The 18,599-nt window shown below is 40.5% G+C and overlaps 1 protein-coding gene across 1 annotated transcript in view; it reads left to right on the top strand.

Moving 5' to 3' along the window:
- The window catches only part of PPM1E (protein phosphatase, Mg2+/Mn2+ dependent 1E), a 216,996-nt gene extending 199,304 nt beyond the window's left edge, over nt 1-17,692 (top strand). The window contains exons 5-7 of the mRNA XM_066575854.1: nt 9,678-9,821; nt 12,033-12,126; nt 15,464-17,692. Coding sequence (XP_066431951.1) covers nt 9,678-9,821; nt 12,033-12,126; nt 15,464-16,518 — 1,293 coding nt within the window. The 3' untranslated portion in view covers nt 16,519-17,692. The remainder of the gene's footprint in view (nt 1-9,677; nt 9,822-12,032; nt 12,127-15,463) is intronic.
- The last annotated feature ends 907 nt before the right edge of the window (nt 17,693-18,599 follow it).

The following is an 18,599-nucleotide window of genomic DNA, read 5'->3' as shown; positions in this document are numbered from 1 at the left end:
TCTGCATGCTAATACTATTTTTTCTGTGGATTGTATTGTGTGGATTCTATGTGTATGTAAGGTATAAAAAGAGAATTCACTAACAAATCATCGATGCCTACTTTGGAAAAAACCCTTCACCACTCTTCTCTTACAGTCATACGAATTAAGGTGCTTTTACACGGAACGATTATCCTTCGCTCATCTTTCATTTTACGTGGGCATTAAAATCATTGTTGGCTCATTCGCTAATCATTTGGTTTAAACACCGATCATTCAGTCGTTCTCATTCACTGTACAACTGAACGATCTTGTTGTATTTAACCATTTGCAATCCAATTTTGGATTCAGGGTTTCCTAGGGGGCTTTCTCTTTCTGCCATTATACAATGGCACCATCTGCTGGCTAGAGCCAGTACTGCTGTATGGGACATGCTGGAGAGGCCCCCAACAACAGAGCGGCCAGTAATCTACAGTAAGAATACCCTGTCGAAGTCTTCCGACATCAGAGCTCTACAGCCTTAAATCAGAATGTCTTCAGACGTCAGACAGTGGATTGGAAAGGGTTAAACTAACCGCCTGAGCAAACTGTGTCATTGTTTACTCGGGGAATGATTTATTACTATGTCTAAAAGTATCCTTAGATTTTATAGGAATACATTTAAGTGCAGCACATACTATATGCAGCAGCTCTCTACTGTTATAATGTATTCTACATGTCTAAGAATAACCAACAATCCCCCTATTAACTCACGTTCACCAATTACCATGGCAACCCATAGAGTCCATTCTGGAACCTCCCTTGACCCTGAATAAAAAAAAAGGAGAAATCCGTGTAAAGCCACCAGCTGTCATGTAAGCCCTGTATACATCATTGTATGCCTTTACTTTGTCATTTTCCTTCCTAAGGGATTTTATGACGCTTTATATACAAAAGGATACACTTTTCTTGTCAAATGAGAGTATTTTACTAGCAGTTTAATATGGAGAGCGACTACTTCACATTCAGCCCAGAGATTTTGCAAGGCACTCTTGTACAAATCGTGTTTTGTCTTTCTCGATAACTTTGCAATTATAAGTTCTCTATTTACGTCTGTTCCCGACATTATTTTAGAGTGGATCTCATGTACTGCTAAGGCATTCTTCTCCATCTGTCATTTGTGACAAGAATGCAAAAGATAGAACAGCATGCTGTTCTTTCCGGTAAAAATACAGAAAGTACTAAAATTGTGGCAGTGTTAGAAAAGACTCAAGCTGGTCAGTTCTGGAGGACAATCTAATGTCTATGGAAGTATGTCAGGGAGCGTTCCCATAGCATTCTCTATGATGTGGGATTCTGTCAGGGGGTTACATCACAGGTGCTGAAAACAGCACTAAAGCGGAATCCCCGAATGGAAGCAAACGCAATTATTCACTGTCATTAGTGAAACTGATGCCACTTTGGTGTCCGTTTGACAAAGTTTCCATTCCTCTTAATTACACTGTGCAACAAATGTTTTAAAAATGTTCGTAACAGAAAGTAATTGATATGTTTCTGTAAAATTAAAACCTGCTGATTACACTGGTAAAACGGAATAATAGCAGCATGTCACATTTTCAAGTTATTTAACCCCTTAGTGACCAAGCATTTTTTTTGTTGCATTTTTCAATGGTACTATTTAATGTACTATATAATGTACTTAAAAGTGGAGTAAAATGAAAAAAAAAATTCCAGTGCGTTTTCAGTGCATCTTGTTTCTACAGCCCACATACTACAACAAAAATGACATAACTTTATTCTATAGGTCAGTACGATTACTACGATACCAAACTTCTATAGTTTTTTTTTGCTGTAGTTTTATTTTTTTTTCAAAGACATTAAATTTAAAAAAAATTATTTTCTGCTGCCATCTTCTGCGCGCAATAACTTTTTCCGTCCACATAGTTATGCAAGAGCTCATTTCTTGCGGGACGTCCTGTAGTTTGCGTTAGTATCATTTTGGAATACATATGACTTTTTGATCACTTTTTGTTGCATTTTTTTCTTGGAGACACTTACCTTGTGGGGTAAATAATGTGTTACTTTGATAGATTGGACTTTCATGGACGCAGCGATACCAAACATGTATCTTTGTTTTACGATTTTGATTCTTTTATTTAGTCTAACCAATGACCTGTAAAAACACAGTTCATTAACTACAACTTACTGGTGGATGATCCGCAGTGTTTACGCCACATGGAAACAAACCCTATATGTCACATAAACCTACCCATACAGTGTTCACTCAGCACATGGAGGGTAACGGTGATTGTGAAATACTTGCACAATCACTTTTGTTATTCTTATTAAGCAAGGTTAATGGCGAGCCGACTGGATTAATTGTATAGGAATATTTCAAAAAAATACAATACAACAGCAATTGGATTACATTCTTCCCCATAATTGGAAAACTTAACGTGGCAGAAAAAAACTGATATCATATTTGAATTTAACACACTAAAGTTACTATAAGCCGCCTATCTGCTTATCGGTTACAAAATTTTTGTTTAACAGTGTTATTATTGGCGTATAAAATCATACAGTTAGGGAACCCCCCCAATAATCTTGTGATTGATGTGATCCTAGGGGCGTGGGGAGGATCCCGCATAGGCAACCACTACACAAAACCCATGGGCACTATCCGAACCCCATTGGGGCGATACAGCAGGAGAGAGACTCTAAAAAACTAACTTTAAATTACTCATGAAGCCAACAAAGTTTGATATTTGTTATAGAGGTCTAGTTACAAGACCTCATACCTCCCTTCCTCCCTACCCCCATCCACCCCCTTTTAATCCACCCTTCCCTCCTTCCTCTTATTTGTTTTCCTTTCTCCTCCCCCCTCCAACATTTCCCGAAAACTCTTTCTTTATTAAGATGCAACAAGATTTGTTATAAACTAAATTTGAATGCTTAGAATTAGATATATGTACCATAATACTTGAAAATGATTACTAAAGAATCCAGTATCTTATTGTACCTTAATCACTGTATATCATGCATCTACGCCTTACCCTACTTATGAAAAAAGTTAATAAAAACATTTTAAAGTAAAATCATATAGTCAAGTACATTTTTCTGTACTCCAGATATAATGGAAATAAACAGAAACCCTGTCAAATGGACACGAGGTATCCGTTGTGTTACCATAGTGACAGTGATTAATTGTTCATTTCTGTTTGGTGGTTCCGACACAGTGTTGTTTTCGTCACCTGGGATAAAACCCCACACCATAGTGAAAAACGGTGTGGAAATGCTCTCTTAGTCCCACCGTGGTGTTTGGCTGTCCAAGACGCAGGTTTAGGGGGAGTTAGTTGAAAAGAAACGTTTTTGGCATATAAGTGTTGGCCCCACAGCATACTCCTGTCTATGGCCTGATTTAACAGCAGAAACATAGCTATTAAAAAGAACAGGAAATCTAAGCTTGTAATCAGTCTTTTAGTTTCCACAATGTCTGCTTGGCGTTGGCCACTACTACACACTAGTTAATGTTAAGTTGGTTTCACATCTGAGTTGGAACCTCTGACCGGAGGTTCCATCGCAGATATGGCTGCAAACACTGGAAGAAAAAGCGCTGCATGCAGCACTTTTTTTTCTGTCACAAAACTGGGCCGCTGGACGGAAAGGGGGCAGACCCCATCATAGTCAATGGGGTCCGCTCAGCGGTCTTCGGTTCCGTCCAGTCAGAGCAAGAAATTTGAATCTCCAGTGCAGGTGTGAAAACACTCTTAGGCCTTAGTCACACGGGCGTAAATACGCGCGTATATACGCGCGTAAAAACCCACGGACGTAAATACGCGCGTATATACGCGCGTAAAAACGCACCTGCTAAAGATAGAACATATTGGTGGCAATGGACATGGTCACGCGTTTTTTTTACGCGCGTATATACGCGAGTATATACGCGCGTATATACGCCCGTGTGACTAAGGCCTTAGAATTATACAAAATGATATACAGAGAAATCATGTACCCACATACCAAATGTATCCATAGGGCCCCATTTTCTCAACAGATGCAAAAATAGTGTTCATTTGGCATCTGTTGGGTCGATTTACCTTGTATGGAATAGCTTAGGCAAAAAAAATCTGCAGCCTATATTGGCTTGTGGTGCGGATTTTAAATTCATGTATGTAAAATTATGCTAGGGATTATCACTGGATTTCAGCTTCAAATGAGGGGGTCCGCGGCAAAATCAGATCCACACCAAAATCTGCTATGAATATTCCATAATCTGTGGGCAGCCCTAAGTATTCATATTTTGAGTAAAGCCACACTGGGTTCATATCTTGTTCAGGTTGCTGTTTTCCTGTTCTGCCATGGGAGCAAGAATCCAAAAAGCTGGATCCATCCTATGATGGAAAGGAATGGAACCCAATGGAACCCTCTGAATCTAAAGAAATGTGTCTGGCTATTCCATCCGGGATTTTGAGACGAATCTGTGCCGGAGGCTCCAAACTAAGCCTTCATTGATGCAACTTTGATAGTCTGTCATTGAGTTTCAAGTCCTTGCATAGCTCAGAGCAACGGGGATATTAATAGTGTGTCTCCGTTTTGAGAGTCCACAAACGATTATAGGAGGAAAATAAATTCCGACTGGTCCTAATTCTTTCATTTATCATTTTCTTTAAAGAGCTCTCGGTCGCTCTATCCTCTGCGTAGCAGTTAATTATATCTTAGATGTCAAGAGTGATTAATACTGTGCAGAATTCAACTCTCCAAGAAGATTATAAAACAGCCCTTCTAATTCAGCGGCTGGAGAATTCAGGTTCCATCATAAAATGCAACTACTGCAAGTTATGTATTCTGCAGGCTATCAATTATATACTATTTAATATACTATGACATATATAATGATACAGATAATGACTGATATAACTATATGTCTTTCATACACTGATTGATCTTCCGATTGTAATACCCTGCAAATATGGTCAATCTTACCCCGATTGATTGCTGAGCTCTGTAATTGGATGCAGCCCATGTGACTTCCCGTAAATTGGGTGGGACTGCGGCTGTAAACACAGAACGGAATGGAGGACTGAGCACCACTGTGGTACACAGGGGGAGCAGGGAGAGGTGAGTATATCGCTATTTGTTATGTTATTACATGTGGAAAGGGTTGTACACTGATGTTACAACTCGGACAACCCATTTAAAACCTAGTCCCAGTAAATTTTGTTATGTTATAGGGCCTTTGATAAATTTGCACTTCTTTTTTGAACCCTTTAAGAATACAATTTCTTTTGCAAATCACCACCTTCTGAAAGCCATAACATTTTATTTATTTTGCAAAGCTGTATGAGGTTTTGTTTTTTTTGTTAGATTAGTCATATTTTTAATGGCATCATTTTCAGCAGCATATAATGACTTGAACAACTTTTATACAAAAAGCAGCAAATTTGCAATTGTTTTTTGTATTATCTTTTTATAGTGTTCACCGTGTGGTATAAATGATTTGGTAACTTTATTCTGAGAGGTCGTTACTAATATGGCAATTTGTAATTGAAGTTTATAGTATTTTCAGGTACTTTCTTTTAATTTGTCTTTTGATTATCAGGAAATTCTACTGATTCAGCACACAATTAAAAAATAATCTGGAAACACTAAAAAATAATTAGAAATAATAAAAAATAATTTGGCAAGGGCATTCCTGCAATGTTACTGTCCTTGAATGTTTACAAAGCTTTTGACACCCTAAATTGGCCATATCTCTTTTCAGTGTTGGAACATTAGAAGTTTCCTATTGAATTTCTAACATAATTATGGATCCTATACCCTCCCCTAAAGCCTTTATCTGCTATAAAAGTTTTTGCTCAGATAATATCCTGATCCAGCCGGGTACATGGCAGGGACGCCCACTGTCTCCTCTTCTATGTTTATTCTAGCCACAGAGCCACCAGCAATAAAACTTTGTAATAACCCCTACATCAAGGGAATTGAAATTGCCTCGATCCACCATACAATTAGTATGTTTGAAGATGAGATATTGGCAATAATATCCTCTCCTCGAACCACTATCCCTAACCTTATGGTGGAGCTGTGCAGGTTCGGGTTATTCTCTGGCCTGACAACTAATAATGCAAAGTCTAAAGCTTTTAACCTCATGCTACTCTCACAAATGATCTCCTTACTTCAATCGAATTTCCCATTTAAGTGGATAACTAGGTTGCTGGACTATCTGGGTATAAACTTGACAAATTCCTATACCTGGTTACAGTATATGCACAAAACTATAACCCACTCCTTTGTAAACTCAGACTACTTCTTTCCAAAAGGTATTTTCAAAATATACCATTTACTCTCATTGAATAGCATCGATACATTCTCCACCATCCAAAAGAATTATGACCTACCGCCTTCTGAAGTATTCCACTATTTGCAATTTAAGAATTTCATATCCTCTCTTCTCTGGAACACAAACTCCCCATTAATCATAACCCCCTTTGAAACATTTTGTCTTAAATATCCGTAAGCAAGGGGCCTCATCTCACAAATCTACTCAAGACTCATACATACCTCATACCGCACACAACTCTCATACATATCTAGATGGGAATGGGACATAGGTAATACTCTGGAAGAGGACGAGTAGTTCAAGATATGGAGATCAACCAATTGGGGTGCCCATAATACACTAATGTTGGAAATATCATATAAAATCCAACTTCCCTGGTACCTAGTTCCCGCTAGAATAGCACATGCGGTTCCTGTCTACTCTAATGCATGCTTCTGGGGCTGGTCCTCCCTGGGGACATGATCCACATATGGTGATCCTGTCCTTGAGTCAAACGACTCTGGATTAGGACATATTCCCTAATTTATTCAGTAACCTATCATAACTTGCGTGAAAACCCATGGGAAGCCCTGTTGAACAAGCGGATTGAAAATATACCTCCATTCTCCGGAAAACTTATCTCATTCTTCTTCTTACCCGCAAAACAAACTAATGCTCATACCTGGCGAAAAGCTTCCTTGGACTTTTCCGAGGTTAAGCGCCGCATAATTTAGTACTTGATCAATGAAAAACTAACATCGATAATAGAAGACAGGTATGAACAATTTCTGAGTATTTGGAGCCCATGGATAGATTATGCCCTCCCTGTAACGGGGTTGGTTCCTCAACCTCTCTATAAATGCAATTAACAAAAGATAGCCTTATAATCCCCCACCCATCCTTCCTGCTCTGGGTCACTGCCACGAGAGAAGAACCCCTGGAATATCCCCCCTTCTCCCCTCTTGACCTATATCTTGGCCCTGGCCAGGCCATTGATTTCAGTAAATTGCTTCTACAAGAAATACAACGAAAGGCGGGGAAAAAATCTCGTTATAATGGAACACCATAACCTTGTATTCGTCAACCTAGATTATACACTGCTCTATGAAAACTCATATATAATACGCCATATCACAGTTCTTGCTGTTATGTACTTCTATATAATGGAAAATTTTTCAATAAAAATTATTGTTAAAAAAAAAAAAAAATTGGCAAGACTGCAGGCAAAGTCCTAAGAAGAGATCCCAAACTCTGAATTTTAATGTATTAGTATAAACTACTTTCATGTCTCCATATATACGTTTTGCTGATCTAGTGGGGGAATGGATTTTAATAGGCAGTTTCTATAAATGCAGAGTAATTTTTCACCTGAACAAACAAATGCAATCGATCCATTTAGGAGAGATGTGTATACTTGCACGGTATTAAACAGTTTGATGATTTTTGGTGCTCAAGCAGTGAATTCCTTTCCTAGCAATAACTGGCAGGAGACGAGGGAGGGGTTAGCTGCAAAAGTATTCTGTGCACGCGCCGTATTCTCTCAGATTGGAGCAGATGTGCGTGTGACAGAGATATCTATCACAGTGACATGAAGCTCAAGGTGACATTGGACAGAAACAAAACAGCATTGAGCTGTCAGTGTACTCCAAGATGATGTGCCCTGCACCGCACCAGCTGGGTCCGAAGGACTTGTTCTGGGAAGGAAGGCATCCAGTTGTATTATCTGACAACCACACTTATTCCCTGATGATAAATAATATTTCTTCCTATCTCAGATCCTCTGGATTTTGGTTAGCTTCTAAGTTTATGAGCAAAGATGACCTATTATATGTCCACATAACCTTAGTTAATAACCAGGTGGTTAGGGAAGCATTTACATGACTGCAGCCTGACCACTTGTAGCTCAGAGTCCATGCACATGGCATTGTATTACAATACAGACCCATACAGATTCCAGGAGCTGCTGGATGGCGTCTTTCTACATGGGATGGAATATTCTGCAACAGTGTTGTGGACTATGCCATCCCTCAATCACACACAATCTCACCCATTTCTCTTTGGGCCCTATTTACACGGGTGAAAACAATATTGATCTAAGAAACTCAGACCAATGTTACGCTCCTAAACATGGGATTTTACGTGTGATTACAATGCGTTTTGCGAAAACACATCAAATCATGTGAATATTGCATGTTCTTTCAATAGAAAAAAAATCACATTGCACTCACATGAAAATTGCATCTGCATTCAAATGCAATTTTTTTATCTCGCCCCCTTAGACAATAATTGATAATATTGCCCAAAAAATAGGACATGCTGTGATTATTCTACCTTAGACTCTTGGTCTGTGAGAAAAATCGACGACGTATAAAATAATGCGTAATTTTCTTGTGCATGTTCTGTCCATATTGCAGTCAGATGGAACTCACCTGTGTATACATGACCTAATACATAGTGTATTCACACAGGCGATTTTCACATGCGTTTTCTGTGCATTGCAAGATGCATAGAAATTGCCCATGAGTAGAACCCATTATTTTATGAAACGGGTGTATTTACATTTTCTCTCTCAGTGAGGGCTCTTGCACACTTGCGTTTTTCTTGCACGTTTTTTCACACGATATTACTGTGTTTTTTTTAACACAAATGTCAATGGGACTTTCTAATGTTAAAAACGCATCACACAAAAATCGCAAGTTTGTGCTTGAAGATTTTTGTGTGATTCGTTTTTAACATTAGAAAGTCCCATTGACAATCGCGTCAAAAAAACGCAGCGATACCGCATGAAAGAAGCACGCAAGAGTGCAGGAGCCCTATTGCTCTGAGATAGATAAATCACACCATGTCCTATTTTTGGGAAACTCTGGAATCTCCCATTATTCCTTATGGGAACAAAAAAAAAAAATTGCACTCGCATGTAAATGCAATTTTCATGCGAGTGCGATGCAATTTTGCTATTGAATTGAAAATCACATGTGCAGCAATGTGATGCATTTTTAGCGCAAAACGACGCATCGCACTCACATGAAAAATTGCTGATTTGCAAGTGCATTATCGCACTCCCCGTGTGAACACACCCTCAGGAATAAGAAGTAAAAATGTAAAAAAATATATTTTAACCCTTTAGAACCCTATTCATAGAGCTACTGTATGTGCTGCAGCTCTCTGTGCAACTGCCTGTGGATCTCTACTGATTGACGGACAAGCTGATTGCTTTTTATCTATGCTGAATTAGAGGGACTAGCAAGTGGTGGGAGTTTTGGCCACGAGGTGACCAGAAAATGTGAGCACAGCACTTCTTCCTTATTAACGATTTACTTATAGGTGCACCAGGAGATTTTTGTTGTATATTACATTTTTATATAGCCTGGAAATGTACACATCTTCTCATTTGTTTTTCTAGAACCTACGTTGCGGTACAACTGGTGTGGTGATCTTTATCCGAGGCAACATGCTGCATGTGGCTTGGTTGGGAGACTCGCAGGTGATGCTGGTACGAAGGGGGCAAGCTGTGGAATTAATGAAGCCACATAAACCTGACAGAGAGGTGAGGACTACGGAACTAGCACAGCCATCTTTATCTAAATGTGTCTCCATTTGTATACAGCAGTGTTCTTTAGAAGGGCTACAGCGTAGAATGGGATCACTATTGTGGAGCTCAGTAAAGTACTTGATATATCCCTTACATAGGGCTGGAGGTCTTCGAGGGGTTTTGTCATTAGAGAAAAAAATCAATACTTGCCTATTCCTCCCCCATCAGTCTTCTTTTCCCCAATCTTCTTCTGGCTCCTCCAGTCCCCCAGGTCACATCACCTCCAGCCAGCCGGATCCTCTTCTTCCTGTTTTGCAGCAAGCACTATCTGCAATTCCCTCCCTGCAGGGCAGTAAACACTACGAGTGACGTAGCATTCACTGCCTAGCAGGGAATGCCGAATCCTCGGCAGCCTGCTTTAGTGCGCATAGTATATGAAACATTAGCATTGAGACATCACACCTGCGCAGTCTCACTAAAGCAGGCTGCCGAGGAGTCGGCATTCCCTGCTAGGCAGTGAATGCTACGTCACTAGTGACCGGGTACACTGCCCTGCAGAAAGCAGAATGCCAGCGATGTACGCTTCGTCACAGGAAGTAGAGGATCCAGCGGCTGGAGGTTATGTAACCCAGGAGACTGCAGGAGCCAGGAGAAATAGGTGAGTAGAAGATGCAATAAGAAGACTAATTGGCGAGGAATAGGTAAGTATAGCATTTTTTTTTTTTATGACAAAACCCCTTTAAAGCTATGTTTTCTGAATATCTAAAACAGGTTCTGTACTTTGTATATGGTAATTTAGCTATAGCTGGGATCCAAAATACCCAGTGAAGAAATTTGCATGAAAGATGGCTTAGTACCCCAAGCATAGTAATATTTCATAGATGTTTAACTTACAGCAGGGCTTATACTTTTGTGGGGCTTCCCCAGCAGTCTAAATCCATGCCAAGAGAAGTTAATTTAGATTGCTACCAGTACCAGACACTCTGTGCTCATGCAATGCATCACTTAAGGCCCATTTAGACAGGACGAGTGTCAGACAAACGATGCCTGACACTCGTCCCCGCACATACTTGCTCTCATGCTGCTGCACAGGGGCTAGTATCGCTGGCTCACAGTGGGGAGGCTGCAGGAGATTTCTCTCCTCATTCTCCCCCGCCCCTCTACATTGACTTAACATAGTGGCCTTTCAATCCTGAACGGCTGCTATTTACACTGAGCGATCAGCGATCAGCTTATTATCCATCGTTTATGCAGCATTACCTCCTATGGACTACTGCCTCTTTTACTGGAAGAATCAAACAAACTTGTAACCTCCTCTTCCTATATACCAAAATTAGTTATTTTAAAGCATCATTAATTGCACCTCGCTGTATATATGGTTTAAGTACATTACATGAGATAAAGGCAAGTCCAATAAACAAGAACTAAATGTGACAGACTGATACTTGAGGAGAAAAGCCCCTGCCCACAATAGCTGACAATCTACAAAGTTTCTTATTGGATTAAACCGTATTTGATAGGTGGTTTCTGCCAGGATATTGTCATATCATGAAAAAGTGGGTTTGTATTGTTGGATTTTGGACACTTAGGTCGCTCTCACACTAGTGTGCGCCGGCACTTGCCGAGCGCATATTTCCCATGCGGGAAGCACGCACAAGTACAGAGTACACTGCGTATTGCTACGTGCCAACAGATCCACATACACTTTCTTGCCGCGTAATATGCGCCAAGATAATGTCCTTTTTTTTGGTGCGCATGCATTTTGCGCGCTGTGTGAGAGGCACCATTGCAGGTAAAAAGCGCTAGTGTGAGATCGGCCTAAGGAGGTGTGTTGCACCACATCTAGGGTAGGGCCACTGCTCTCCAGTGAGGCAGTTTCACAGTTTGAGAAGCACTGATTTAGATATTGCTGTATTGTATCTATTGTGTCTGTTGTGTCTCTTCTGTGCAGCTGATTTCCTACAACAGAAAGACTTTATGGGAGTAGAAGTGTCTATTTCAGTTTGGGTTCCAGTCTCTTGACACCTCTCAAAGTGATCAGCCACGGAGGAACTGCAATAAATGCCTGCAGATTACTCAAGAGACCGTTCACATAATGCAATTACTTTCCTGCCAAACACATACTGCTTTTAGTACTCAAGTATTGTTACAAGTCAAACTACTGCTAAGGTTTTATCCATTGAAACCCTCAAATCACTGCAACAAATCTTGTTTCCTTATTTATAGGATGAGAAACATCGCATTGAGGCTCTTGGAGGGTGCGTGGTCTGGTTTGGTGCATGGAGAGTTAATGGAAGCCTGTCTGTCTCTAGAGCTATTGGTAGGAGATTGACTTTAATTAATTCTTTCGCATTTTCTTTTGTCTCCTTATGGCCCTGATTTTAATTAAGTGTTTGATGATCTCAGACATACAGAAAGCTAAAGAAACATGAAACAGAAGATAAATTATACTGGGAAATCCAGATTCATCTCACCTAGGATGCAATTAAATTGCAAAAGCCCTAGACTCTATTAACTAAAGTAAATAATGTATTTGAGATCTAGGCTAACATTCTGGGTTGTATCTACTGTATATGGCTAAGATGTCTAAAATATATACATCTTAGGCCTTAGTCAGACGGGCGTTTTTTCGCGCGATTTGCGGATCGCATGACGGATGCGCATCCGCAAATCGCGTGACCGGTGCGCGCAAGTCGCCCGCAAATCGCCCGAAAATCTGCTCCTAGCCGCGTTTCATTAGAAACGGGCCGGAGCTGTACAGCGCATTGCATTCAATGGAGACGGCAATAGAGCCGCCTCCATTTAAAGCAATGCGCTGCGGGCGAGCCCGGGATGAATTGTCGGTAAGGGCTTAAATATATAAGCCCTTCCCTGCAATTCATCCTAAAATGTGTTAAAATAAAAAAAAATTGTATACTCACCTTCTCCCGGCAGCCGAAGCTCCGTTCGGCCGTCCTGCAGTGGGTGTGAAGGGGGTGTGAGTCAGACCTGCCCCCTGATTGGCTCAGCGCTGAGCCAATCAGAGGCATGCCTCACTCACACCCATTCATGAATTCATGAATGGATGTGAGTCAGACCTGCCCCTGATTGGCTCAGCGCTGAGAGGCAGCAGTCACTCACCCATTCATGAATCAGAGGAAGATCATTCAGCAGGCGGGGATTTTAAAGCCCCGCCGGCTGAATAGTGCCGAGAAGCAGTTCAGGAGAACTGACAGCGGCCGCGGCTGGACTCCGGCTGCAGCGGAAAGGTGAGTATACAATTTTTTTTTATTTTAACACATTTTAGGATGAATTGCAGGGAAGGGCTTATATATTTAACCCCTTCCCGACAATTCACCCCGCGCACGCCGGCAGCCCATTGCTTTCAATGGAGCGTCTGTATTGCCGCTCCATTGAATTCAATGGGCAAACATCGTTCTTCTCTGCCACAGCTGTTACAGCTGTGGCAGAGAAGAATGATTTGTCTTCTATATGTTCTCAATGGGGTCGGCGCTGCTGCCGCCGGCCCCATTGAGCGCATATACAGTAGAGAACAGGAATCGCAGATCGCAGATAGGCGCGATCTGCGATTTTTTGTTCTATAATTTATCGGACGAGCGCATAAAAAGCGCTCATGTGTCCGATACCATTGCAAAGCAATGGTTTTATAAAATCGCCGGACGCATGCGCAAATCGCGGCTAAAAACGCCCGTCTGACTAAGGCCTTAGCCTGATGTGGAGCAGTTTGTTATCAAAACAGCGCTGCCCTCATGTAGATGCATTATGTAACTACATGCTGTGCCTCACATTCACTCATTATCCCCATAGCATCTACAGGATGGGCCATGGAAAAGTAGGCCGGGACCACACTCTTAACCCCTTGAGTGGCGGGTTTCCTACCACCCTGTCAGACCCACCAGGGCAGGTTTTCTAAAATGGTCTAATCATTGAATTTCAACTAATTTTGCAGTTGCGTCTCCAGAGCCATAACTTTTTCATTTTTCCATTGACATGGCCATATAAGGGCTTGTTTTTTGCGGGACAAGTTGTGATTTTTTAAACAGGGGGGAGGAAAAAAAGAAATGGGGAAAAAAGAAGCTTTGCTTGTGGTTTGTCCATTCTAAACGAAACTATATACAGTTCTTTTTTCATCACGGACAAGGACCTATCATAGGCTGCTGCTGGTGTCCTACTGTTTCAGCATCTTTAGCCCGGTGCTATTATCCAGATAGGGCAGTTACCTGGTCAAGAACCAGATTTTATCTCTTATTTAAGAGGGTTTGTGTACTAAGAAGACATAGGCCTGGTGGCCTCTTGTCATTTCACCTCTAATAATTCTGATCCTTGTTGATGAGACACAATAGGAGCCCGAATGTACGTCACCATTGGAGGTGTTCCGTAAACCACTTACCTTGATGGAACGATCATCCTCCTTTCATCTTTTTGTGAAGGACGCATCCTAATATGGTCCTCTAATCTTTATTGGGTGACATCCATCCCCAATGGTGACTGAAAAAGAGTGCATTAGAGTGTCTCACGTTGCAGGATACTTCTGCATTGTAATAGAGGTGTCAATTGCATATATTTTCTCTGGTCCTTTTCCAGGGTTTAAAATTCTTGCTCTGTGTTTGTTAGTTCCAGTTTGTCTGTTTTTTGTGAGGCCCAATCATTTTATATTTATTGATTAATAAAAGTTATATTTTAAGGGATATACCCAGTGAATATTTTGAGAAAGCCTTTCTTCTGTATCCCTCTGCCTCTGTGAATTATATTCTTATTTTAGGTCTCCCGCGGATCCAGACGGCTTCCATAGTCTTCAATAGAAGCCTGCGGGAGCCGTCCCCGCCGGAGACCCGCACCTAAATGGAGCATGTCCATTTTTTTTCATGCTCCATGTTTTTTTTTTATTCACTTTTATTGAGCATCCGCGGGTATTTATCTACCCACGGGTGGTCAATGCATCCCTATTAGGTGCGGATCCGCGGGCGGGAGAAGAGTTAAAATCCACTGCGGATTTTAATTCTTCTTCTCCCCGTGGACATAAGGCCTTAATGTTTTGTATGCAGAAATGCTGCTGAATGTCTGCCCCGTGTAAACATGCCCTAAGGGTATGTAAAACAAAGAGCTGATTTGCCGTGGATTTTCCTCAGCTGAGACAATCCACAGCAAATCCATGTCAAAATTTGCATCATTGTATTTTGCTGTATATGTGCTGCAGATTTCATCCTTCACTTGAAGTGCTGAAATCTGCTGTGGATCCACACCAAATCGTGCAGATTTTGGTGCACAATTGCTGCACATTTTTTCAGCTGAGGAAAATCCGCAGCAAATTGGTTGCATGCAGACATATTTTTAGCAATCTTTAGTCACTAATCTTGCTGGATTGATAGGTTCTACTTTGTGGCTGCTGATTAAAATGGCTTATACATGTGATGTTCTACAGGTGTCAGCTATAATGATACTGCAAGATTCTGCATCAGTAAAATTCAGAGTTAATTGCTATAAAATATTATCAAGTAGTCATCTAAAAGAGTCAGATTTTGAATTTAGAAATTTGTCAATAATCCAATGTATATTGGTACTGTGCCTAGAAATTATGGTAAAGAAATGGCCTTGAATTTTCAAGAAATCATTGAATTTTTTACAAATACATTGTTTTTTCTTTTTTTGTCATACAGGGGATGCTGAGCATAAGCCATATATTTGTGGTGATGCAGACTCTACATCTTTGGTTCTTGATGGGTCTGAAGATTATCTGATTCTGGCGTGTGATGGTTTCTATGACACAGTAAACCCAGATGAGGCTGTGAAAGTTGTATCTGATCACCTGAAGGAAAACAATGGAGACAGCAGCATGGTTGCCCATAAACTGGTGGCGTCTGCTCGTGATGCTGGTTCCAGTGATAACATCACAGTCATTGTGGTGTTTCTCAAGGACCTTAATCCAACATCCAATACAAGCCAAGACAGTAATCAAGCTGAGAATGCTTTTGATGGGGGACAGGAAGATAACGGAGATGACAAGGAGAATCAAGGAGAGTGCAAAGGATCATGGCCTCTTCATCAGTGTTCAGCCCCAGCTGATCTAGGAGGTTATGATGGGAGAGATTCTTTCACAGATAGAACTAGTTTAAACCTTGGTCCTGAAGCGCAGGCTATAGAAAAACAAGACTATTTAGACCCATTGCACGGAGGAGATGGCAAACCGTATAGTGCCAAATGTTTGCCATGGTCTCAAGTATCCAGAGCTAGCTCACCAAAGAGAGCCAAAGGAAGCAAAGAATCTGTGAGAAAGGAGACTTTAGAAAGTCCACCTGCTTGTGGAGAGAAAGAGTGGGATGAAAGTATATCTAGAAATAAAGGCTTGGGATATGTGAATATCTTGATGCCCAGAAAGGAGAGCTTACACTGCCCTCTGGAGTTAAAGGATGAATGTCTGAAAGGAGTCATGAATGGTCCACCACATGCATCTTCTGTACATTTCAGAAAGAGGAAAGGTGGGACTAAAGCCAAGGCAAACTTTCCAAAGCTCCTATCTTCCCAAAAGCCTTCTCACAAAGCACGGTCCACTTTATCAGTGCCAGTGCAAAGCATTGGCAAACATAGGATATCAGTACATTGTCCTCTAGCTTCTAGGAAAAGTAATCTTAGAGGTCATTTGATGAATAGAGCATTGTTAAAAGAGAACAATTGTATAGTACTGGCAGACCTACATAGGATCTATCAAATGTAGAAGGATACCTGACCTCCCTTGTGTGTTATATAACTGTAGTGTTCCAGTGAAATAGGTTAGATAGCCCTCAACTTTAATGGCATCCTCTTCTCCTAGTGTATTGATCTCACCCGAGTAGTTCACAGTGTGGTACTCTATTTACATACAGATGGGCATTCCCATAGTTGTTGGAAATGTCATCTTGACTTTGTTGATAAAAGAAGGCGTAACAATTCTAACATTTCCCTTTTCACTTGCAGCAATTAGGGGATAAAGGACAATGTAGGTTGTATTAAACAGCGAGCAATGTCCTGTGCTGTAAGTGAACGACTAGAAGGAAATGTATATGCATATGGTATAAAATCTACAACATAACCTCTATCAAATGCAGTACAAACTGTCAACCCTACCCAAGACGTCTTTTGTGTGTGCGTGTGTCTCACAATTGTATTCAGAATTCCTGTGGTATTGTGGTCCTGGCCTTTAGCTGAAAAGGTTGCTATGCCCAGTGATGCAGTTTGTAGGTTGTTATAAAGGGTTTAACCTTCACTGATAACTACATTGGTTCTAGCAGTCATTAGATCAATGTTAAACAATGGAACCAGGTAATTACGGAAAGAATCATGTGGCGTCAATTATGAACTGGCGCCTTCAACAATTCTATACTGGAACTACTATTACAACTGTATATTTACCTCTTAAGTATTCTTTATACACAAAGGCTTAGAGATTACTAGCAGTTATTTTTATAGTTTTAGATAGATGTCACTCTTTATAATGGCAATAAGGCACTGCTGGAGTACAGTGAGATATAGCCAATTTTGAGCAATTCCTGCGGATAAGCCAACCTCTACAGCATGAGAAAACTCAGGTATTAAGCCATTAAATCAATATTAACATTATAGAAACCATTCCATCTGTTAAATAGAAGTTCACAATCCACTATTCATTACCCCATGGAAGTGGGTTTAGCCATAAGAAACCCGATCCAAGTTCAGCTTTATACACCTCTCATTTCCAAGTACAATAAGAGGACATTTACTCGTGGACGTGTTAGCATCCAAACTATCATATTTAATCAAACAAAGAAATGGGGTTATTACTGTGTTAGCACATCATGTATATTTAATTATACAGCACAGCATGTTCTTTTCCATATGGGTTCATTGACCTTCAGGCGGCCTTAATTTCATTCATCAGCTTTCCTTTCAAAAAGATGGTATAATATCTGTTTTGGAAAGACGTGTTTTAAATAGTTATACAAAGAATGGTTTTCTCAATTAAAAAAAACAACTAATTTATAAACCCCAAATTCATGTTCCTCATTTATAAAACTTTGTAACTCCCCCCAAACTTTGCATCTGCATGCATACATTAATCTAACCCAGCTTGATAAACTGTAATTCTATTTTTGATGAAATAAAGCATTAAGAATACCAAATTGATGATAACATATGATACAAGTGATCCACTATACTGTTAACTGTGTATCCATAGTACTCCAATATTATCTGTACACTCTTTTTTCATAGGCAAAAGCAAAGGTTTTGTCCCCAGACCGTGTCTTTAACATTGATACATCACCTTGGTTTTCGATGCATGAAACTTCAGCACAAGTTATATAATGGAACAGGTACTCAAGGCTGTTTTATAATTCAGTATGAGATGCAGACACTTTGTAAGAGTAAATGCACAGGTTTTGGATATTTATACAGCAGTATCACCATGTGACTTCAACAATAGCTTGGTTACCCTGAGGCAGCAAATTAATGCCAAAGTACGATTATCATGCACATATAGCTTTATATAAAGCCTCAATTTAAAGGGCATCTATCATCACCTTTGAGTCCCATGTGGGGTCAGAAGAGCTCCTTCTTATACTCAACCAGTCCCCAGTTCCGTCGCTGTGCCCCCTAGAAATCAACAAAAGGACATAGCTTGACTCTTTTCATAAGGCTATTTGTGCGCTTTCCCATAGAGATGCATAGGAGAGCGTGAAAAAAGTCAAGCTGTGTGCACATTGATTTCTTGGGGACACAGTGCTGGAACTTGGTCCGGGTAAGTATAAGAAGCAGCTTCCCGGACCCCCTGTCCATTCAGCT

The sequence above is a fragment of the Eleutherodactylus coqui genome, chromosome 1 (assembly GCF_035609145.1).
Source record: "Eleutherodactylus coqui strain aEleCoq1 chromosome 1, aEleCoq1.hap1, whole genome shotgun sequence".
NCBI classification, from domain to species: Eukaryota; Metazoa; Chordata; class Amphibia; order Anura; family Eleutherodactylidae; genus Eleutherodactylus; species Eleutherodactylus coqui.
This window is presented reverse-complemented; position numbering and strand designations above follow the sequence as displayed.